The sequence below is a fragment of the Trichomycterus rosablanca genome, chromosome 13, assembly GCF_030014385.1.
Source record: "Trichomycterus rosablanca isolate fTriRos1 chromosome 13, fTriRos1.hap1, whole genome shotgun sequence".
Taxonomy (NCBI): Eukaryota; Metazoa; Chordata; class Actinopteri; order Siluriformes; family Trichomycteridae; genus Trichomycterus; species Trichomycterus rosablanca.
In genome coordinates this window covers 14,001,442-14,026,593 of record NC_086000.1, presented here as the reverse complement: position 1 = coordinate 14,026,593, position 25,152 = coordinate 14,001,442, and the positions used below count along the sequence as shown (strand labels likewise).

The 25,152-nt window shown below is 39.1% G+C and overlaps 1 protein-coding gene across 1 annotated transcript in view; it reads right to left on the bottom strand.

Moving 5' to 3' along the window:
- strn3 (striatin, calmodulin binding protein 3) overlaps positions 1–25,152 on the bottom strand; it is a 36,182-nt gene that overhangs the window by 7,453 nt on the left and 3,577 nt on the right. Inside the window, exons 2-9 of the mRNA XM_063007922.1 lie at positions 10,521–10,638; positions 9,893–10,069; positions 9,660–9,801; positions 7,780–7,921; positions 5,843–5,979; positions 3,477–3,652; positions 2,343–2,390; positions 71–192 (exon numbers count right to left, since the gene is read on the bottom strand). Coding sequence (XP_062863992.1) covers positions 71–192; positions 2,343–2,390; positions 3,477–3,652; positions 5,843–5,979; positions 7,780–7,921; positions 9,660–9,801; positions 9,893–10,069; positions 10,521–10,638 — 1,062 coding nt within the window. The remainder of the gene's footprint in view (positions 1–70; positions 193–2,342; positions 2,391–3,476; positions 3,653–5,842; positions 5,980–7,779; positions 7,922–9,659; positions 9,802–9,892; positions 10,070–10,520; positions 10,639–25,152) is intronic.

Here is a 25,152-nt window from a genome sequence, read left to right as displayed (position 1 = left end):
GCAACAAACACATTTTCTGTCTACACAATTAAACCATACAGTACATATAATAGAATATATACATTCTCACCGTATGTGTCATAAGGGTCTACATTAGAGCCTGGGATATTCCACCACTGTATTGTTGAGTCCAGGCCACCACTAAAGCACTGCTCCCCGTTTGTAGTGACCGCCAATGAGAGCACAGGCCCACTATGAAAAACAACAGAATATATTAGCAAACAAATGTGCTCTGTTTGCACCATACCTACTACAAAGACTGATGGTGATTGATGATAATTGATGGTGAATGCATTCACAAGAAGAAAGCATTTCACATTTGAAGAAAGCTGAGAAAAGTGTTGGCGCTGCAAGATTAGAAAGTAAGGCTGCTCAGATGGTGCAGTGGTAAATCACGCTAGCCCACCAGTGCTGACATTTCAAGCTCGTAAGTTCGAATCTAAGCTCTGTTAATGGCTGCACAATAAAACAGGGAATAATGGAGATCAGTATGTGGCACTCGGTGCACAATACAGATCTCCAATACGCTTAAAGCACATAAAAAGAAGCGGTTCGCTACTTCACGTGTCAGAGTCTCTGTCTCCTCAGTCAGGAGTAGAGATCTGCAGCAGTAGAAGCGGAAGTACAAATCAGACAGTTGTATATGACTAGGTTGTAAGGAAAATTGGGGGGAAATGCATCAAAAAAAGATTAGACAATAATAATAAATAAGTTGTGTTGTTGTGTTGTGTTTTATCGCCATTATAAGCTCTGTATTTAGAGCCATCTCTATGGCATGCCATTTGTATGTTTTAAGAAAGGTGTTTGAAGAGGTTGAGATTACAACAGATGTTTTAACTTTATGCTTTTCAGAAATTTTAAAATCTTAAAAGGAGCCGTTTAAAAAAAAAATTCTTTTATGTCCGATCCCATCAGGTATAGATTTCTGTCCTGGGTAAAAACCTCGCATTCACATAAAATATGTTTCACTGATAGGGTAGTTGAGCAATGAAGGCACTTTGGGGCCTGTTCTCCTTTTAGTAGGTGTCCGTGTGTAAGTCTCGAGTGTCCTATTCTGCATCGTGTGATGGCTACTTGGTCCCCCCTCTTCTGGGTATAGTTCATTTTGTATGGTTGTACATTTTGCTGAATTTCCCTGAGTTTGTTATTTTCTTGTAAGTCCCAGTTCTCCTGCCATTTTTCTTGTACATAACTCTTTATGAGGGGTCTTAAGTCTGTTGGTGGGATGTACATTGGTGTGACTGGTTCTTCTGCTGCTCTTTTGGCTATGGCATCTGCTTCCTCATTTCCCCTAATACCCTTGTGGCCTGGTATCCAACAAAACCTCAGAATTTTGTTTGATTCTTCCAGTGTTTTCAGTTCATGCAGTATTTCTTCAATGATGGGGTGGTCAATATTTAGTGATTTGATGGCTTGAATACAGGACTTTGAATCTGTGCATATGATAGCCTTCTGGTGACTTGATCTCTGGAAATATGTTATAGCCATTAGAATTGCTTGTGCTTTGGCAGTAAAAATGGAGCTGTGTGGGGGGATATTTATGCATTGTTTTTTGGTCTTGGAGTAAAAGGCTGCTCCGGTGTGAGTGGGTGTCTTTGACCCATCTGTGTAAATAAACAAGTAGCCTGTTTGTCTTTCCTCAAATTCCTTGAATATACTTTGTGCTATTTCAGGGCTCGTAGTTTGCTTGGGGAAATTTGTGAAGGTTTCTGAGATGCAAGGACTTCCAAGGTCCCATGGGGGAAAGGTTTTCCTTTGTGTATCATTTAGCATTGCTCTTTTCTGAAAGTTTTCTAGATCCTACCGTAGTCTTTCTCCCACAGGTCTGATCTGGCTTGGTTTCAGATCGTAAGCTGCAGAGAGGTTTCTCTTGAAGACTGTATTGAAGGCTGGGTTGCTTGTGTTCTCTCTTAGTTTGAGTATGTACCAGAGTGCTTGGCACTTCCATCTCCAGTGCAGTGGGAGTTCTTCAATATATAGACTTTGCACTATGCTTCCATAGTCTAATCTAGAGAGGACAAGGGTCTAATGCAGGTTCAGGAGTAGGTCTCGATTTGCTCCCCACTTTGTGTTTGCGAGCAGTTTGAGAATGTTCAGAGGTTTCTGGCACCTTTGTTTTAGGTAGCTGATTTGAGATCTAAAAGTTAGTTTCTGGTCCAGTAAGATTCCAAGGAACTTGGCCTCTTTTCCCTGTTTTATGGCTTCTCCATCTAAAAAGGAGAGTTCAGGTTCTGGATGCATGTTTCTGATTTTACAGAAGTGGGTAAAAGTGGTCTTTTCCTTTGATATTTTGAAGCCATTTTGTATTGCCCACGACTGTATTAATGAATAAGTAGACTTACGAATGTGCTCTGAACGTGTAGATGGGCTCCACATCAAAAGAGGCACTTCTGCAAAACAAAGTGTAAAACAGTGTTTTAGCACACTTCGCTTAGTTAAACTATCAATTAAAGTATACACATTATTAATATCTAAGTTTAAAAAGGTCTATTAAGTAGATTAGCTTGATTAACATCCATTATTTCATCAGTTAAAATAAAATTATTGTTGTTGACTAAACTACACTATATGGCTAACAGTATGTGGACACCTGACCATGAGCTTGTTGGAAATTCCATTCCAATTCCATGTACAAAAATATAGATTTGCCTACAACCCTCTTTATAAGAATGTTTAATAAGTGTTTGATGGGCTTGAGGTCAAGGCATTGTCCAGGAGACCTACGTTTCTTGTCAAATCATGTCTTTATCAGGCATAACATTATGACCACCTTCCTAATACTGTGTTGGTCCCCCTTTTGCTGCCAAAACAGCCCTGCAAATACCCTTCAGCAATCTGAGCTACAGTAGCTCATCTGCTGGATCGGACCACACGGGCCAGCCTTCGCTCCCCACAGGGAAATCAATCCAGTCGTCTAGCCATCACAATTTGGCCCTTGTCAAACTGGCTCAAATCCTTACACTTGCCCATTTTTCCTGCTTCTAACACATCAACTCTGAGAATAAAATGTTCACTTGCTGCTTAATATATCCCACCCACTAACAGGTGCCGTGATGAAGAGATAATCAGTGTTATTCACTTCACCCGTCAGTGGTCACAATGTTATGCCTGGTCGGTGTAGACCTTGCTTTGTGCACAGGAGCATAATCATCCTGGAACAGGTAAGAACCTTACCTAAACTGTTGCATTAAAGCGATAAGAATATAATTTGTAATTGGTTTAACACACCTGTTAGCAATGTATGTGGCTGAAACCAATAAATTAGGAGTTAATTCATTATTAATAATTAGAAGGGGTGTCCAGATACTTTTGACCATATAGTGTACATGCCTGTGCATCAATATAACTAGGTACAGACTATTAATGCCATTTCCGTTCATCTACTCAAACTATAATTACATTTATAAATAACTAGCAAAACAGGCTAAATTCTGTGTTACATTATCATCTACCCCACCCCTAGTAATAGCACTTGCTTTTTGGCGGGAACTGTCTTCTGGAGGTTCCACAGCTTGAGGGTGTGATCTTCTGAGACAGTGACCAGCACTGGTTCTACAGGATGAAAAGCCAGAGCGCGCACTCCATCAAAGTGACTGCGCAGGGTGTATTTCGGATTCCATGTCTTCCTGAAGGCATCCTTATTGGCTGGCAGCTGTAATAGAAGAGTAAAGAAAAGAGTGCATTTTAACCACCATGAGCACATGTTAGTGGGTAACCACTATGAAACTCGTTTTTGAAACTCTGTTATTTGACTTGTTGGGCTTTTCTGTATGGTGCAATATAATCTAACAAAGTTCTCACGACCTTCAGAGGAAAAATGCCTTAAAACAGAATAAGATATCTTTTTTCTAGAACAAGCCTTCTGTTTGTTGCCAAGGAGATGCCATCTAAATTGTAAAATTGTAAAAAGGTAATTTGTAAAAATTTACCAAGTCATGGTAGGATCACTTGTTACATACTGCATTCATTCATTGTTTTACCACCACTTTATCATAATCAGGGTCTTGGTGGGTACAACTCACCGGGCGAAAGGTATGAAACACTCTGGGCACATCACCAGTCCATCACAGAGCAAACACACACATTCAATTTAGTATCTCCAGTTATCCTGACTGCATGTCTTAAAACTGTGGGAGAAAACCAGAGTTCCTGGAGGAAACCCACACAGACACGAAGAGAACATGCAAACTCCACACAGAAAGGATCTAGATCAGTCCTACCCACTGCCACCTTAAACACTCTCCTGCTTCCCCTTCAAGTTTCCAAACAGATGTTTTTGTAAAATTAGCTTATCTTTTCAGGCTTATATTGCCCATGTCCCAACTTTTTGTGATTTGATGGAGATATTATATTAGGAATTGGTGTGTATTTACAAAAATAATTAAGCTGATTCTGGTGGACCAGTCAAGCATGCATTTACATTCACATTGTCAGCATTTAGCAGATGCTTTTATCCAAAGCGACTTATATACAGTCTAAGCAATTGTGGTTAAGGGCCTTGCTTAAGGGCCCAACAGTGGCAACCTGGCAGTGGTGGGGTCTGAACCACTAATCTTCTGATTACTAGTCCAGTACCTTAACCTTAGGCTACAGCTGCCCTGTTAAAGCATGCAAACACTGTTGTTGACTTGCCATTGTCTTGATGAAAATCATGGACTTTCCAAAAAGAGATGTCACCATGATGGCAGCATTTGTCTCGCTAAAATCCAAAAATACGCCTCTGCATCAGTGTTACCTTCACAAAAATGCCAGTCATTCTTTTAGCTTGCAAGGACTGAGCTTTTGTTGCTGCCCTCCTTCATCCCTTCTAACTTTATCAATCAGGATTTATATCTGGTGTATTCATTTGGCAATTATTTGATGCCTTGGCCCACAGCGGTCTCTAAATGTAGGGATGCACCCCATCAGGCCAAATAAATATTAATCTGATACACTGCTCTAAAATGAATTACTGAATTCAATGTCTTTAATGTTGGAATGTAAAGGGTTGAAGAAGCACCCTGTGCTGGACAAATCATCAGGCCATCTATAAATTCTGAGAAGGCCTGATAATGAGAGACCAATTTCAATTGACAGTAAAATTGACCAATCACATCTTTACTCTAATAGCGGGCCTTATTATCATGATCTTTATCATGATGTTTTTTGTCTGCTGCATGGACATGGTTGTGATATAGAATTGTTAATAGCAGTGAATTCCACACGGATATGTTTAGCACACTGACAAGTGAAGTGAAGTATAGTGAAGTCACACACTGTAGTTATGCCTGTAGTTTTTTTCCAGACCTTTGGAGGGAAGGGGGTTGTGGGTGGTGTTGGCAGAGGGCTAAAGTTTAAGAGTCATGGTTCGCCACTGCACATTTTATATATACAGTATGGTATATATGGTAAATTTAATCAACAAAATATGAAATGTAACCAGGTGTATAATAAACCAGGTGTGAAATAACACATTGTCATTAAAATTAAATATTATGAAATAAAAGCATACATATAGTCATTTCTTATGTGGTGCACTAATAGTCTCATTTTCTGGCCAAATCACCTTTAAGAGATTTCAGTTTTAGGTTGTTTTTGCAGCAGGTTGTGTCGAGTACTAAGTTTATAAGTGTTTTGATATTTTCGCTGCTCTGACACAATGAATAATTACGTGGCAAGTTAGAAGAGTGTCTGAGTAGTAAGATCATCTATCTGTACAGCACAGGGAAGCCCCAGGGTCAAGGCTGAAAAGCTTCACGCACGTCAAAACTGGATTTTCTGCACAAGGGACTATGTGATGGCACTCTCACGTGACTCGTGATAAAAAAAAAGGGGAGCATGCAAGGCATGTTTGGCCACTCACGTCATAGCCGTAATCAGCATCATCATTGGAGACTGTCAGGTCAGCAAGGTCCCCCAGGCCAAGAACACTTTCCAAAACGTCATCTGAGCCCATGATAAAGGACTTGCCACCTCCGGAGGGAAACGGCAGCGGTTCAGCTAAATATAGGATAGAGGAAAAGAAGAGTTTGGAAAGAGAAAGCATATTTTGTACAAAACCAAGTCTAAAATTGTTTTGAGGTAGAACTAATTTCTTTAATGTTAGAATTGCTCACCTTAAATATTAAAAAGCACTTTAAATCAAGACAAACTTTCTTAGCCACTTCCTTTTCCATTCTTTACACTTTCTACCACGTGTTTATGCTGGTGGTGTAGTATAGTCACCTGTTTACACTAATAATATATACTTGTGATGTATGCTGGTGGTGTAATATAGACTTGGCATGGGTAAAGCATGTCCACTTATCTGCAATAAAATAATTTAACTGTAATAAATAAAAGTATAAACCCCCTTTTCCAGAAGAGTTAGGACATACACCAATCAGGCATAACATCACCTCCTTGTTTCTACACTCACTGTCCATTTTATCAGCTCCACTTACTATATAGAAGCACTTTGTAGTTCTACAATTACTGACTATAGTCCATCTATTTCTCTACATACCTTTTAGCCTGCTTTCACCCTGTTCTTCACTGGTCAGGACCCCCACAGGATCACTACAGAGCAGGTATTATTTAGGTGGTGGATCATTCTCAGCACTGCAGTGACAATGACATGGTGGTGCTGTGTTGGTGTGTGTTGTGCTGGTATGAGTGGATCAGACACAGCAGCGCTGCTGGAGTTTTTAAATACCGTGTCCACTTACTGTCCACTCTATTAGACACTCCTACCTAGTTGGTCCACCTTGTAGATGTACGCTCATCTAGTCGTCTAAGATGATTGCTCATCTATTGCTGCTGTTTGAGTTGGTCATCTTCTAGACCTTCATCAGTGGTCACAGGACGCTGCCCACGGGGCGCTGCTGGCTGGATATTTTTGGTTGGTGGACTATTCTCAGTCCAGCGGTGACAGTGAGGTGTTTAAAAACTCCATCAGCATTGCTGTGTCTGATCCACTCATACCAGCACAACACACACTAACACACCACCACCATGTCAGTGTCAATCTAGTGCTGACAATTACTCACCACCCAAATAATACCCATTCTGTAGTGGTCCTGTGGGGGTCCTGGCCATTGAAGAACAGGGTGAAAGCAGAGAAATGTAGAGAAATATATGGACTACAGTCAGTAATTGTAAAGCTACCAAGTGCTTCTATAAGGTAAGTGGAGCTAATAAAATGGACAGTGAGTGTAGAAAAAAGGAGGTGGTCATAATGTTATGCCTCACTGGTGTATAATCACTGATCTTTGTTTGCTAAGACTGAGCCTTTAGCGGATCCTCCTTTTGTATCCAATAATGATACCCTCATGTGTTACCAACTGACCTGCTTATTGCGAAATGTTTCAAAACACTGTAACTTTAATATTCTATAAAATTTTCACTCTTATTTTGCCTGTCCCAACTCTTTTTGGAGTGTGTTGTAGGTACGTATGGTCCTGACCTTTTTTCTCCACTTACTTTTAAACCAAAACCAATGTTTTCTTAAAAGTCTGCCATATATAAATCTATAGTCATAATAAATTAAACCATTCTAAAATATGAATGGGCCACAACTACACATTCTAAATGGGTCCTGTTTCCATACTATATATTCCCCAAAGTGGGTCACATCATGCAAAATAAAAGTTTAGCTGGCGAGCAGCAGAGGTCTGGAGGAACGCTGATGCCGTGCATGACCTGTGTAAGAATGCCAAGCTGTAGCCCAAAATATACTCAAACCACACACCAGGATTCCCACAAGGCCCCTGAAATAGCAGCTTGTGTGTGGGTAACATGGACTGGGTTAGATGCTCTTACCCCACTCAGTGCCATCTCCTGAGCTGCGAGCTTCTCCGGCGCCCTCGCCGTCCTCTGCGTTGACCAGGAAGTCAAACTCCTTCAGCGCTTCTTCTGTGTCCGCGTCTTCTGGAAGGTCTGATGCTAAACCCTCGTTCCCCACCTGACAAGACATAAGCTGAGTAATTTAAATCATACATCACAAGTACAGGCTTCATTATTTCATATCATTCATATCTCAGAATGCAGACTTACAATAAATATTTATCAACCTTAACCTTAGAGAAGAGATGAAATATGTACATCTTTACTATAAAACAACAACCAGTTCAATCATTCTTTGATGTGGGGTAAAGGATCCCAAATGAAGTATATTGGATTCAGTCTGATTTAGGGTGGATCATACTGTAACTACCTGTCTATAAACATACACCACTGTTATTTTTTTTATTAGGATTTTAATGTCATGTTTTACACACTGTGGTTACATTCATGACAGGACAGGTAATTTTCGATTATACGAGACTCATCAGTTCACAAGTTTAATGTCAAACACAATCATGGACAATTTTGTATCTCCAGTTCACCTCACTTACATGTCTTTGGACTGTGGGAACCCACACAGAGGAAACCCACACAGACACGGGGAGAACATGCAAACTCCACACAGAAAGGACCCAGGCTGCTCCACCTGGGAATTAAACCCTGGTCCTTCTTGCTGTGAGGCAACAGTGCTACCCACCGAGCCACTGTTCCGCCCCTATACCACTGTTAAGTGTCAGCCAACTAGCACATAAGTAAAGGTATATAAGTATTCAGCAGAGGGTAGCATCACATACCAATGCAGAATAAGGTAAAAATTGTAATAACCTTGTTTACCATTGTTTAAGCACTGTAAATTTATCTATCAACTTTACCTATCAGACTTACAATGTATGGACAAAAATACTAGGTCTACACTTCTAATTTTTTATGTGTTTCTCCAAAACATTTGCTAACAGGTGTAATAAATCAATTAAAGAAAGGAAATTGTATGCTTCCAACTTTGCAGCAATATATATCTTCAGTCATGTGAAAAAGTTAGGACACCCCATGAGAACCTTTGTCTTTTAGAACATATTTAAACATATGAACATTTGAGCTTCATTTGAACAGTATGGAGAGATGGAGCTTATATAACTAAACAAACAAAATGTTAAAAATTACAATTACAACACAAGTTGTAAAATGTAATGAACAAAAATGGAAATTTATTGTGAGGAAAAGTTAGGACACCCCCACATTTATTACTACTTAAAATGTCTAAAATTAGAATCAGGTGCACCACATCAGCTGCAATGATTACACCATCGTTAGAGGACATTGGAGTTTTATTTAAACCTCAGACATTAGTTTGGTTTGCTCTTGATTGTTGTGAGTGAGTGGTATCACCATGATGAGATCTAAAGAGCTCTCTGAGGCCTTCAGAAAGAATATTGCATAATGCATAATATATATATATATATATATATATATATATATATATATATATATATATATTATATATAATAATAATGCATATTAGTCTGGGACAGGATTTAAAAAGATCTTAAAACAATTAGAAATCAGCCATTCCACTGTCCGGAAAATCATTTACAAGACCTACAGATAGCTCTTGCATCTACCATCAGAAAGAGACTGCACAAGTTTGTAAGACCATCTGTCCAAAAACTGAAGCGGAGGTGGACCACGCAACATGACAATGACCCAAAACATTCCAGTAAATCCACCAAAGAATGGCTCAAAGAAAAGAAATAGAGAGTTTTGGAATGGCCAAGTCAAAGCCCAGATCTTAATTGAGATGCTGTGTAGTACACGTATATGCTTGAGGCCCCAGGGATCCAGAAGACTTCCTGCCTTACCTTAATTTTTTGTTTTTTTATTCTCTGTTTATCAGTTCTGTTCGACAGGTCTTCCATTATGTCTCCCTCCTCGTCATCCTCTTCATCACTGTCATCAGCGTTTTCTAAGAAGTTAAATGTCTCCAGAACATCTCCTGGATTCCTGCAACACAAGCAAACTAAGTTACAGACAACACCTCCCACTTTAGCTTCTGTTGTCTCTCATCACGTAAACAGGGCATCAGTTTAGGCACCTTTTCATGTCATGTCCCTTCCTTTTAGCTGGAGACTCTCCTCCATTAAGAATCTGCTCCAGGTTCTTGGTCTCCACTGAGCCGTTCTGCTCTGAGCCAGAGAGCCCCAATAAGGAGCGGACTCGCTGCGATCGCACATCCAATATCGTGTCTGTGTAACCTACTTCCTGAAGATATCTGAAATCAAAAAGTCAAGTTTGTTAAAGTAATCCCCTCACTGATGTGCTTAGTTAGTATTTAAGATTTAAATGTAGCAGACAACTGTTCACTTACTAGCTGATTCTTACATGACATAATATGACATTTACCAGTCTAAGAGGGTGAGTGCTGGCACATGCTTTTATTGAACCTTATTCCCTAATGTCACTTTTTAAAATGCAAGTGACTGACTGGTTAGTAATTATTAAGAAAAAAATCCCCAGGCCAATCATCCTCTCTTGCATTCCTGGACATTGATGAATATGTCATTATCAGAGCTCAATCCCACTCTACCAGAAAGAAAGGAAAACGGTTTTCCTGCTGTATGTCCCATGCTAACATTTTAATGTCACCTAAACACGATTGGTGTATTTTAAATAAAGCAAAACTAGAGTAATGCCTGTAAAATCATGAGGCTATGGGAACTCACTGTCTGAGCAGTTGCCGCCCTTGCTTCCAGGTTAACTGGCTGTTCGGTACACCAGACCCCTCTATGGTATCTTTGGTATCTTCTGAAACAAACAGGATTAATTGTATATAGATTAAATCTACACACATGCAAACACACACACACATATACGTACATATCCATTAAATTGTGTGTTTAGCCAATGAAAGATATTTATGAGCAATGTGTGCTTTAAACAAATGGCATTTTAAACAAGAACATGAGCAAACATCTAAATAAGACACAGGCTGGCCAAAATCAAAACCTCGCTAACCAACAAGTCATGGCCCAGAAGATCGCAGGGTGCAGTGGTGCCAGCTAAGAAAAAGCGGTGAAACATTGTGTATGGGAGCTAAAGCAGCTTTGTGTCTGAGCAAGAAACCCAAATGATTTTAAACATATATAGATTGTTTTTAATCAGTATCAACGTTTAAAATATTATTAGTGTCAGGAACCTGATTGAGGCTTAAAGGGCTGTTTTAATGATAATAATAATAAAAATCTATAGCAGATAGAATACCTTTATTTGTTATATATACATATACACATGTACAGTATACTGAAATGTTTGGAAGCTGGGGTCAGAGCACAGGGTCAGCCATTGTACATTGCCCCTGTAGCCAAGAGGGTTAAGGGCCTTGTTCAAGGGCAAAACAGTGACTGCATGGCAAAGCCAAGATTCAAACACACAACCCTCCGACTGATGGCCCAAAGCTCTACCCACTAGACTACTGCTCTTCCTAAATAAAAACCACTACCTGTAGAGCTTCAAAGGAAAACAATTCTACAGTCTGAACCAAACAATAGCCTTTCATGAACATATTCAAGTGTGTACCGCGATCTAGTCTTTGTAACTGGAAAATTTACTGGAAACTGGAAAAAGAAATTTACAACAGTCCAGTTACCATGTAAAGTCTCACTGTTTGCCATTTACTTCAGGGTTAAATATGTATACTTTGTGCTAACAGTTTTACAGTCATAACACATAACACATTAAAATATTCGTATCAAACAGCAAAAATACATAATATAACATAATAAATGTGTGTCTTGTAAAACATACTAATAGATCTTGTTATTTATCAGTGCGACAGTCATTAGTCCAGGTTTAACAGATAACCGATGAGCAAGTAGCATCCCATCAAATTACAGAACACGTCACTGAGCTTCACATCAACACGTCTTCATATTTTAGTGTTTAATAAACAACAAAGTGAACACTGCAGTAATGTAAAACAGTAAGATGAACATGAGCACACTGAGCAGAACCAGTTCAGCATTCAGAATGCCAATTTTATATAATTTATACTGGGGCATGATGTAAAATATCCACATTATTTTAGGAAAAGAAAACATTAATACACAAATTTGCATGTGCAGAGTGTAACATGCAGTCTGACTTTACTGACACAAAACAGCTTAATCATCTGTCATTTTAATATGGAACAGTTTTGTCATTCATTTAAATTAAATAAACGCATAATTAAGTTTTACGGTTCAGATTATTAAAAAGTCCAAATGCGGCTACAAGCAGAGCTGGTGCCTGTGCACAGAGTGGGTGAGGGTGCATTTCAAATCAGCACTTTTAGCACTTGTACAGATTGTAGTTTCGTTTTCAACTGGAATTAACCGTGTGAAGTGATTTTAAAAGACTTTTTATCCAACAGCTACAATGACCTCTCGGTCTGTCATTGGTTAATTAACATTTCTAAAAGACAGTACTTAAAAATGACCAACTCAATCATGCAGGCCTCTATTTTCCTGCATTAGGCTGCCACATTTCAGACAAGCAGCAATGCGACATTTCAAAGCAACTAGCTGTCATTCATTTTCAATTAGAGATGGCAATTTTCGGCCACAGGGGGCGAAGTAAACATTAGCGATGAAAAGTGGGAAGAGTTGGCGACACAAAAAAGTTGAGCAAAGTTAAGCAAAGCGATTACCTACTGGAAATGAGCATTGAGCAAAGTGGTACGCACATTATCTCCAACACTGTGAAACAGCACGCTCTGTTTTTGGGTACTAAATAATTGTTTCCACTACAGATGAAAGAGAAACTCATTGTCACAGTGTCAAACTTCCACAAAAGGATGGCAGCAATCGAAAAGAAAAAAGTTTTTTGTCATGTTGACTTCACAGACAGTGATGCACTGCGCAGGGATACATTTCCCTCCCGAATTTATTATTTTTAGCAGGAACACTGCGGCATTTGTGGTAAAAAGTGTGAATCTGATTTGTGAGAAACTTCTTTTTAATGCCATTTTTAATAATTTTTTTAGCGCGTTCAATTTTTACCCAGTAGCGTTATGCATCCCTCTCTACTGGTGCTAACCCCCACCTCTGATTGAGGACAGCAAACTGACACACGCCCCCTCCGACACGTGAGCAGTACCCGACTGCATCTTTTCACCCGCACGAGGCGAGTTCAAAGAGCCACACCCTGATCAGCATTATTCCTCTACTCTGTGCAGACGGCATCAATCAGCCAGCAGAGGTCGTAATTGCATCAGTTATGAGGTCCCTATCCAGCTCCCTTACCTGGATGAACAACAGCCAAACGTTGTTTATATAGCTGCCCTGCCCAGCCCAGCCGGATGGCTGAGATTCGATACAATGTATTAGAAATCCCAGCTCTGGTCTGCTAGCGTATTTTACCGCTGCGACACCTAAGTGGCCGAGGAACTTGTTTTTTCTATACACTCTGTAGATACTAGCCAGTAAAGTACACTGTACTGCCATGGCACATGCCTTTTTTTTACTTTGCATAAGTTTAACCATGACAACCAAACGCCCACAGGCGATGATGACGCTGCCGGTGTAAACAAGAGGTAAAAAGTTGCTGTCGGTCTGAACGTTGGGTAAGTATTTTCATGCATTCCTCTAATACCCCAACGCGGATCCAGCTCCGTTCTGGTTCGCAAATTAGATTTTGAACCGGTTCTGGATGAAAAAGATGTTGGAAAAAAGATGTTTGGAAAAGTGCTATCAGTGGTACTTTAGCACTGGAGACTGGATTTTTTTCTTTTTCTTTTTTTTTTGTTTATTTTGCACAGTGTGTTATTTTAGCAGCATTTTTGAGTTAAAACCTTGTTTAAAGAGCTGAGTAGATCAAAATCACTGGCTGGAAATAAATGACTCATTTTAAATTACTTATTTTGCTCATCAACAATTAAGCTTTGGATCCATGACATACAAAACTAACCAAGAGTTGTTAAAGCATGTACACTATATGGCCATAAGTGTGGTCACCTAAGCATTATCTTGTATTTAATGATTAACTTTACGTCATTTGCAGACGATTTTATCCAAAGCGACTTACAATTATTACTATATAGAATTCAAGGCAATTGAGGGTTAAGGGCCTTGCTCAGGGGTCCAACAGTGACAGCTTGGCAATGGTGGGGGTTGAATCAGCAACATCTGTCTCGCGTGTGTAGTTCAGGCTGTGTCTCTGAATGAGAAAAAAACACAAATCAGCCACATCCAATTCTTATCATTCTTTCAGTCTTATATCACAGTACTACCTGGAGATCCTTACTGGAAGGCACTTTGCTGACTGATGGGAAATAACTTATTAGGCCAAATATAATATTAATGAGAAATGCACATCATACTGACTTGGATGTAATTCGGTCATTGTGGTAAACAGATGTGTGAACAGCTCAGTGTAAAAAGAAACGTAATATATACAATCTCCATGGTTTTAAAGACAAATTAAAAAGGATTAAAACTGGCCTACAATTAGAAAAATCTGTTTTCTGTACATTAAAGATCTGTTATCTTACCCTAGAAATCTTTTCTCCCTTCATTTCCAGGCCAACTAGTGTAAAATACACTACTTAACTGACAATATCAAAACATTCCACTATAATTAACGATCCAAATCACATGGTTGATTCAGTTAAAACCATGAACATACCACTCAAGTGGCACAGTAGTCTAAAGTCTAACGCACTGCTGCTGAGATCTTGAACACTCAAGTCCAAATCCCAGTTGTGCTAACAACCTGGCTGGGTATCTAACAGTCACAATCGACTGTGTTGTTAGAGGCGCCTGCACAATTGGTGATTCACAGGGTGCATACTATGACAGTCTGTATGCATTGCGGCTCTCTGTGAGACTCTGTGAGCCGGGCAGGTTAAAAAAAATCAGGCTGAACGCATACCGGAGGGTCGCTACATGGTCAAAGCGGACCTGGTACAAGCAGCAGAGAAGTTGCAATTGGGAACTGGAGACGACTAGATTAGGAGAAAGGGTGGAAAACAAAAATAAAAAAAAAACACACACATACATGAGGAACATAACTTTATAGTTCCTGAAGGCTGAGCAGCACATGGCTGAGTGGAAAGCCAAGGACTCAAAGAACTACAGGACATTATTGAGAGCGAGCAGCTGTGCAGCTCAAGCCGTCATAGTGTGTGCTGAAAGACAGAGGAGGAGTATTTATAGACCAACACTCTCCCAATCTAGCACTGATTAAATTACTTCTGTGTACGCATGACGACTCAGAGTGTTTTGGGAAGATTCCTTTATGTTCAAGAATCCTGAGAGAGCTAAAGGTTAAACTTGACTTTATATTTAAAAAAATATCTATTATAGATTACAAACTGTAACTTAGATCATTAGTTTGGTGGTACAACAAATCCTGTATTGCCATTTTATTGAGCCTTTTTGATTCCTTTTTAGTAATTCCATTGACGTTTGTATAGTCATACAATGTCAGGGCCCTCTACGCCTTCAGAGAGGGCCCAATATATTCTAAAATTAACATTTTAAAAGTAAGCAGTTCTAATTTGTTTAATCTACTAATAATTTGAATTTCAACATTTGAACAAATACAAATCTAAGCAAATAAATCCTTCATATCTGCCTAGTCAATTTGCATCAAAATGTGAAGGATTACATTACAGAAGCCCCTTTGTGGCTGCTCAGGTGGTGCAGCAGTAAAAACACACGCTAGCGCACCAGAGCTGGGATTTCGAATACATCGTATCGAATCTTAGCTCTGCCATCTGGCTGGGCTGAGCGGCCACACGAACAACGATTGGCCTGTTGCTCAGATAGGGGTGGGGTATTAAGCCGGATAGGAACTCCTCATAACCAACCTCTGCTGGCTGATTGATGGCGCCTGCACAGAGGCAGGGAAAAAGTGCGGATAAGGGGAGAAAATGCATAAAAAAAAGAAGCCCCTTTGTCTGCCGATCAGAATTTTACTAAGACTTGAGCCTTGGATGGACCCTGTGTTATACCCAATCATCATACCCTCACCTGTTACCAATTCACCTGCTTATTGTGGAATGTTTCAAAACACTAACTTGAGTATACCATAACATTTATAAAATTATATTCACAAAATACAATCACATTGAACAGCCAAAACATTCTCATTTCTTTGTAATTTGATAGATAACTTAATGTTTACAAGTATTAATAAATCACAGATTCTTGTCCCAACTCCACCAAGAATGGAATGAGCAAAACACTTCGGCTTCTAAGCCCATGGTAATATAAGGTTCACTTGAGGAGAGTCACACTTTAATAAAAACATATTTCTATTCACAGATCATACAGACCTATCAAAAACCACCAATCAATCAATAAACCGCCACCAAGTATCAACTAAATACGATCATTTTAGATCATTTTTAGCTAATCAAAACTACAGTGATTAGACGTACACACTCAATCTTTAATATACTGTATAAATGCTTTATTAATAACGAATCATAATGATTTTAACTGTGATTAGTTATAAATAAGTGATTCAATATGACTCAGTAAAGCAACACGGCACATGCATTCACTAAAATCTAGATTTTCTTAATAAATAAAGAAAAATTTAATAAACTGCAGACCCGGCTTGCCTCAGATAAGCTTAACAAGTTAATTTACCCAGTGGAAAAAGACTGGTCAAAAGTGGTATATGTGGGAAAGATGCGAGGCAAAAACATTGCCAACTGAGAGGAACATTTGCCAAAACCACTTTGAAGATGCTCAAACAGTGGAGTAATGAGTGGAAAATGCAACTTTTAAAGACAAAGGAACATCTTGCTGATGGCTAATACAGCATTCCACGACACTGAGATGCTAAAATTTACTACGAACAATGTAATTGATCTATAAACAAGAGTGAGGGTTAAATGGTGATTGGTAATCATTTTTTCTTCAATAAATAAAACAATTCATCAGCCTAAGCTTGTTTTAGTCATGGGTACTTAGCACATCATAAGCTCTGCAAGAAAACTGAACTGTTTTAGAATCAACTTTGAGTTTTGGGGATATATAAAAACATAGGTGTTCTTACAAACACTTAAGAACTCAACATAAATACAGTACATTGCATAATTAATGGCCAACAAGTAATGGAAAGACGTACAAAACAGGTCAGCAATCTTAGGTGCAGAGCCTCAGTCTTAAGCTAAAACTATAAGGTCTTTATTGCCTAAATCCATTATCAGCGTAATTTGAGTGACTTTCTCTTAAAGCTGTCATACAATATTCTAGAGAAGAAGAATTTCATGTTTGCATAATATGCAATGCAATAACCTAAATGAGCTCACTTGAATCTAAAAAGCTTTGCACTTTAAAGAGGTTTGCCTTCTTCTACTTCAGAAAGAGACGAATTGCGTAACTTGCATTTGATGACATTTATCTATTCGAAGTATACAGTCTACTGCTCGCATTTGCTTCATTAATGTCAAATCCTCCTAAGTGCTGTTACTGAGCTAGTTCTTCCTCAGCGTACTGCCATGATCTGACAGCTGTAAGGAACCATGTGTCAGACAGCACAGCCACGACCTAGCCGGGCGTCTACATAAACACAATTGGCCATGTTTAAGGGAGGGAAAGCCAGATGATCTGACAGCTGTAAGGAACCATGTGTCAGACAGCACAGCCACGACCTAGCCGGGCGTCAACATAAACACAATTGGCCATGTTTAAGGGAGGGAAAGCCAGACAGGGTTTCTTACAGCTGCTGCTGCAATGTGTAATCTCTGGGACTGGTCCGGGTGCCTGTGTAAGTACAGGGGAAAGGTGGGGGAAGGGATCACATGGAGCATAGTGTGTCTCTCCGTATGTGATATGGCTCTGTGTGGAAATCAAACAATGTCAGGTAATAAGAAGTGATCCAGCTCTCCTTGATCAGACTGGACTTTGTGCAAGTGGCAGTGAATTCACAACAACCGGGAACTTATGTCTGTCTTATTGTTCTACATTACTGCCATATTCACTACATTACACTGTTATTATATAAAGTGCAAAAAACTCTAATGAATTTTACACTAACAACTGTCGACTAATGACAACTGGTTATCAGTTAAAAGAAATTGGCAAAATTTGTATTTATTCACTACTTAGCCATTGTTTTCTTTTCAGAGTATCCTGCCCCACCCTGTTTATCATCACACTCATCATTCACCATCACATGAACGACTAAGAATCTGGCCATACAACTTTTTGTTGCTTGAGAACCTGAGAGTTAGACTGGTCCCTGTTGAAACCTTTTTGACAACATGTTCTTCTATTTAAACCATGATATTCTTTTTGGAATTATTTAAAATATGTTTTTGAATGGTCATATTCTGAGTGATGTCTTGATAAGAGAGCAAGTTGTTGTGTCAAAGATAAAATAGCTGGGTTTGCCTTTTACTATTACAAAACTAAATGGGTATGACTACCTAGGTACTTCCAAATCACAAGTCTCTGCGCCTGGGCATAGCAGATTCTGTGTCTGAGCTCAGTGTTTTATTGGTGTTTGCCAGAGGACAAGTAGGGTAGTAGATTGCTAATATACTGATACATTGTCATCATTTTTACTCTGGTCAAGCAGAACCAGAGAAAAAAAAAAGTCCTGTCTATTGGCAGTGTCAGCAAAAATAAGCCAATTCATGTCACTGAGTTCTGATTATATCTTGATCAAAACACCTTTCATCAAAACCCATAACTGGTGAACCACTACACCTGGTGTTTAGCAGTTTTGGGTCTTGACATAAGATGATAAACTTTCTACAATGAAATGGCCCAAGAGTGTTCAAGTAGATTAAGCAAAAAATGTAAACATTTACAAAAAGACTAACTATAATAGCAAGCATGCACGTCCACATGCTAATCAAATGGGTGAATTACTTCTAATTGCTGACACTTTGGTATTGGAAAATTTTTTTCTCTTATTTGCATACTATTTAAAAAGTAAACTGTAAAAAACTCAAACTGTTGAAAAAAATCTTAAGTTGGGGCACTTGTGGTAAAACAAGCTATCACACCACAGCTAATATTTCGGAAACTCAGTTCTGTTACCGGCAGGCAGCGAGTCTATACAGACAATGATTGGCACATCCGCAGGTAGGGATTGCTAGAAGGGGATTCCTGCTGCAATTACAACCTCTGGCATCTGATCGATGAAGACTGCACAAAGTCGGGGGATAACGGAGGTTGGTGCGTGACATGCGTGATACAGATCTCTAAAGCACCAAAACACTGGACCTCCACTCCTGACCAAGGAGAACAAAGTGGAGCTCTGCAGCAGTAGAAAGGAAGCAAAATGCAGACAGGTGATTGGATATGGGAGGAAATTTGGGGAACAATGGAGAACAAAAAAGTAATAAGATCCTCTTGCCTGACACACCAAATATTTGCACATTAACAACATCACAAGGCAAACAGGTGGCGCAGCAGAATATTCTGCTGGCACACCAGCGCAGAGATTCTGAACTCCTCGGTTCGAAACTCGGCGTTGCCATCGGTCCGCTGTGCACCATCTAGCGGGCATAATTGGCAGCGCCTGCAGCAGAAAAGGTTCCGCTAGGGCGGGATGATCAGACTATGAGGGTGGAGTCTTCAAACACTGTGTAAGGACCCTGACTGGCAGATAGAGAAGCGCCTGTGCAGAGTGCATAGGTGAAAAAGGGTTCCAATAAGGGCTGTGCGAGGGTTGGAGAAGGCGTGAGAAGCAATATATCCACCTCGACTGCGATCCCCCAGCAGCGGAGGACAAATTAACTTCGATAAATTGGGAGCAAATGCATAAATAAAATAGAAAAAAAGTGCAAATTTGGGGGAAAATACTTTTATAATAAAAAATTTTTGAAATGCATTATTAACCACCAGAACTATTTTTTAAGAAACAAAAAATTTATAAAATAATAAATGTAGGTACATTCTAAGTTATGCTGCCACGTTAATACCTGGGAATCAAGTTCCTGTATTGTATGATACAGACAAAAAGACATCACTGGTCCGGCTTTACTTTGTTTTTGTTCCCTCAAAAGGTTTCAGGGAAAGAAATAATGCTTTTTGAACATTCTGAATGCAGAATACCATTAAGTCAGAAGTCAGTGTCTGTAATCAGAGTCTAATGCACATCTCTGATTAAATTAAAGTGTAACTTTATGTGATGATCACTCAGCTAAAAATAACAACTTATCCATAAACAGACTGCCATACTCTCATAATTAAGATTTAAAAAATGCTAATTCTGCACATACAGCTGTTCATTTGGGAATGAAAGAAACCAATTCAGATCCTTTGCCCTCCCAATGGCCGCAGATAAAATCAGAACAGGGACAGAATATGTAGCCAGGATGATCTACAAACCCTGACCTAACCCAGATAACACTCAGGAGCATGACTGATGTGACTTGTAAGATTAATACTGCTCTTCAGAAGGAGGACAGCCCTCTGAAATGTTGTTTAAAATACAGAAAAGCATTAAGCAATCTCTTAATAATGATATCTGAGCTGCACATCATTAGACAGATAGATAGATCATGTATTTATCCCAAAGAAATGCATAACTTTTAATAGCCTTAAGTAAGGGTACAAAATAAAATGCATAAAACACAGCCTCCCTAAAGCTTGGGTACATTAAACACTCCTGCTTGTAGGGGTTTTACAAACCCTGTGTTGATGGCCGAAGTAATACATGCAGGAACGTACATTTAACCAGTGCTGGGAGTTGTTCTGAAGGTACGTTTGAGGACAAATGCATCTCACAACTTTAAATAAACTAAAATAATATCTGTTAACAAATCAGGATTTTACCAAGAAGTACACACTACACAACCCCTCACTAAACAGGGTTCTCACAATATTCAAGCGTCCAATCACAAATCCAGAAATGTGTACACTCTAGTTAGGGTTGGGCGATATTGCCGATTTTCATACCGTCATACCGTCTTCAGGAAATACCGCGGTATACTGTATTACCGCGGGGGGGGGGGGTTCGCGGACAAACTTTACAGTGTACACACGAGTGTAATTACAATATTTCAATGTTTTATTATAAAAAGATTTAACAATCTGAACGTCAAACATTGCTTATCTTGTCTGATCTATAATAAATACGCATAAGTATAAATGCATGTGTATCAATTACACTTTAACACAAACATTAACACATAACATTTTGGCATTATTCAAAACAGAATAATAGCAGGCTACACACTTCAATATATTTCAAAAGTTAACTGCTTAGTTTATAGTTACAGATATTTCTTAAAAGTGTATGAACGTGTACGATTAGTTATGCCTGTAATCCAGAATTAAGTTCTATACCGTAACAAAAAATATGAATGTAAATGTTCATGTTGCAATGACGGTGATGTAAAATAATGTTAAAATAATTCAAAGTCCAAACATTTGAGTGGTTAACGAGAACACTACTTTACATGTCACACAAGCTCAGTGCAAAACACGAGAGCGGAAACTGTACAAATCCGATCTTTTCCCTACACACTCGCTCCCTACGCCCTATAGTGCGCTTCACTTTCTTAAAGGGCCAGACAATATATTTTAAAATTCAAATTACACGACAGGTGAGACATTCTTTTTTTCTTAATATAGCGCTTTTATTTATGAAAAAATAGTTCTTACATAGGCAGGAAAATTTATGGCAGACAAGAGTCAGAACAGCGGATTGGGCGTAACGTTATTATTACTGTTTGCTCCTTTTTCTCAACACTTGTGCTCGATTTACACTGAAGATATATTTAGTAAATAAGTACATGTCCGCGCATGCACGCGCTTGTGTTCATTTCCGGTTGAACTGATAAAATATTTTGATTTTGAAAAATTAAAAGTTTTTCAGTTTCTGCTTGTTAGCTCACAGCTAACGCTAGCCAGTGTGGCTCTTCACTCGTCTCTCTGTTATCACCAGTGAGCACCCCACAGCCAATCAGCGAGCTCCAACCGCCTACCCCTCCCACCCCTCCCTCACTGTGGATGCGCGCATGTCCTAAAGTCTCAGTTTTCAAGGTAAACCTGAAGCAGAAATTCGGCGCTTCACATTTAAAAAATACCGTCACCATTTTTTAATACCGTCACCATTTTTAAATACCGCGCTATACGGTAATATCGTCATACCGCCCAACCCTAACTCTAGTTGTAACTGCTGAAATAGTACAGCAACAAAAACTACATTATAGGACCGAAAGTATTTGAACACCTGAGCATGAGCTTGCTAGAGATCCCCATTTTAAAAAATGGTATTAAATAGAGACCCTGACCCCTGAGTGACCTTTTTAGCTGTAACAGCAGCCACTGCGTCTGAGAAGGTTCCTCACAAGAATTATGTCTGTGGGAATTTGTGCCCATTTGGTCAAAAGAGCATTTGTATGGCTTCAGTTCATTACACAGCTGTTCACTGAGGCTGTGGTCAGGGCTTTGTGCAGGCCACTGGAGTTTCTTTAAAGACCTTGATTTGTGGAACAGAACAGGGCCTTCCCCAAACTGTTGCTGCAAAACTGAAAGCATATACATCGATCACCTCCTTTCACGCTGTTCTTCAATGGTCAGGACCCCCACTGGGCCACCACAGAGCAGGTATTATTTAGGTGGTGGGTCATTCTCAGCACTGCAGTGACACTGACATGGTGGTGGTGGTGTGTTAGTGTGTGTTGTGCTGGTATGAGTGGATAAGACACAGCAGCGCTGATTGAGTTTTTAAACACCCCACTGTCCCTGCTGGACTGAGAATAGTCCACCAAACAAAAATATATCCAGCCAACAGTGCCCCGTGGGCAGCGTCCTGTGACCACTGATGAAGATCTAGAAGATGACCAACTCAAACAGCAGCAAAAGATGAGCAATCGTCTCTGACTTTACATCTACAAGGTGGACCAACTAGGTAGGAGTGTCTAATAGAGTGGACAGTGAGTGGACACCGTATTTAAAAACTCTGATCACAACACATTAACACACCACCATTTCAGTGTCACTGCAGTGCTGAGAATGATCTACCACCTAAATCATACCTGCTCTGTGTTGGCCCAGCATGAAAGGAGGTTAAATAAATATGTATACAAACAGATGGACTACAGTCAGTAATTGTAGAACTACAAAGTGCTTCTTTATGGTAAGTGGAGCTGATAAAATGGACAGTGGGTGTAGAAACAAAGAGGTGGTTTTAATGTTATGGCTAATCAGTGTAATTTCCTTTATATAAGTGTTTTGGCAGAAATACATCAGTTTAATCATTAGAAGGGGTGTCCCAATACTTCTGTCCATATAGTGTATTTATGGGAACAAATCGGAGGTCAGAGACATAAAATGTGGGAGCAAAATAAAGTCTACAAAATAACTACAAAACCAGAAACTAAAAGTATGATGACCGTGTATACTGTTTATAATATTATAATATTAAGCATATCATGCACCTGAAGCAGAGGAGAGACGATACCTCAGCCTTTATACTAGGGGGCTGTGTCTCAAACTGCATTCAACTTTCTATTCTCAATAAGCTTAAAATAGTTACCTCGCCACTGATAGAGAAATAATTCAGCTACTATTTGTCCTATAGTGTAGTATTTGGAAGAAAAAGAAGCTCTGTTTTGTTTTATGTGCAACATGACATTGCAAACTTAAGAAGATTTTATGCTGAAAGAAATTACATGTACTCCAAGATGCACTTCTTAAGTCTTTTCCTTATACGTCCATTTTAATCGTTTTTCTCCCTCTCTTAATGGTTGTTGTGCACATTACATAAATAATGCATGTTTGCGCTTGTAATGTGAATGCTGAGAAAGCATCCATAAGCAGCAAAAACAGCAGCAGGGGTGCATTTAAAAAATGTTTCAGTACAGGAAAGATTAACCAGCACCTGCATGAATTCCAGTTACCAATACAGGTGTTTCAGTCAGTAAGACAATTTGTGGATTTTGGGTTTTAGATTTTCTGTTGAAAAAAGCTTGAAATGAATGTAGAAATATTAGTTGAATATGGAATTATAAACAGAAAAACATACTGAACAACATATGACCTTATATTATGTTGTGTGATTACACAAGAAACATAAAAACGCTGACACACACAAGCTCCCAATTCCATTACATACAGTGTATATTTTTAGTTGGCCAGTTGGCAAATAAACATAATCTGTTGGTTTAATTTTACACGGCAAGATGATTCCAAAGTGACTTCAGACAGGCTATGTAGTGTGTTAAAGCAATTGTTATTGCACCCTATGTGGGGCAAAACAGCAGAGATCTGACTGATTCTAATGAATAAAACATACTAAAAGCTTGAAATGTATTATAATAATAGATATGGTTCATAAACTGTGCATGGTCAGTTTACTTTTTCAAGGTTGCATGTGGACGGGAAGCTTAGTCATCAGTCATTGCTGTGCTAAATTCAAATATGACCATAATGACCCATTGCTTACAGGTTTATAAAATCAATTATATTCTCCCAGCTTCCCATATCCAGCCATGACTGTGTCCCTGGGCACAAACATGGCCAGTAAAGACACAGTTTAACAAGTTTAGTGTAAGAAGCCTGCACAGAGCCCTGACCTCAATCCAACTGAACATTTCTAGGACAAACACCAGGCCTGCTTGTCCAACGTCAGCCTGACCTTACAAATGCTTGTTTGCTGAAACAAGCTCAAACTGTTAGAGACAATTGATATTCCAAATCTTGTTAAGGGAATGCTCACAACACCCCATATTAACGTCTATGGTTTTAGGATCGGTTTGTCCAAGAAACTCTGCAACAAATGTCTGCATATTGTGTACACCGTGAGCATGTTTCTTAGATGTTTTGGCCAATTTAGTCTTATGGATATTTTTGACAAATGCTTTGAGACTATGTGGGTCCACAGCCTACCTAAAAACACAGGGTAAAATCAAGTAACACACACAAACAGTGCATTAATCTATTAAATAGTATCACAAAGAAACTATCTACTCACTTACTTATTACTAAAATCTATTTGGGACCTTAATATGAGACAGATTTTCCCTAGCATGGTAAGCCAGTATGCAAGAAAAAATAAATACTACCAAAAATAACGTTTTTAAAAACACCACATTTCATCACAGCCTTTGCGGAGCTACACATGTGTTTTTAAAAGACAAAAAACAGCAGTAGATTTAACAAACTGAATTAGGTATAAAAACCTGCAGCTACTAAGACTGAATACATTTGCTCCAACAAATGCTGGGTTGCATGAATCAGTTGGCTAGGTAATAAAATTAAATACCACATATGGAAATGTCCACGTGTTTTGCTGTTAGTTTTATCCTTAGAACACAAATCTATAGTAGTAATTATACAATTATTACATTGAATCTTAGTGTTTGCTGATACCCAAAACATCATATGGTGGACAGTGCTA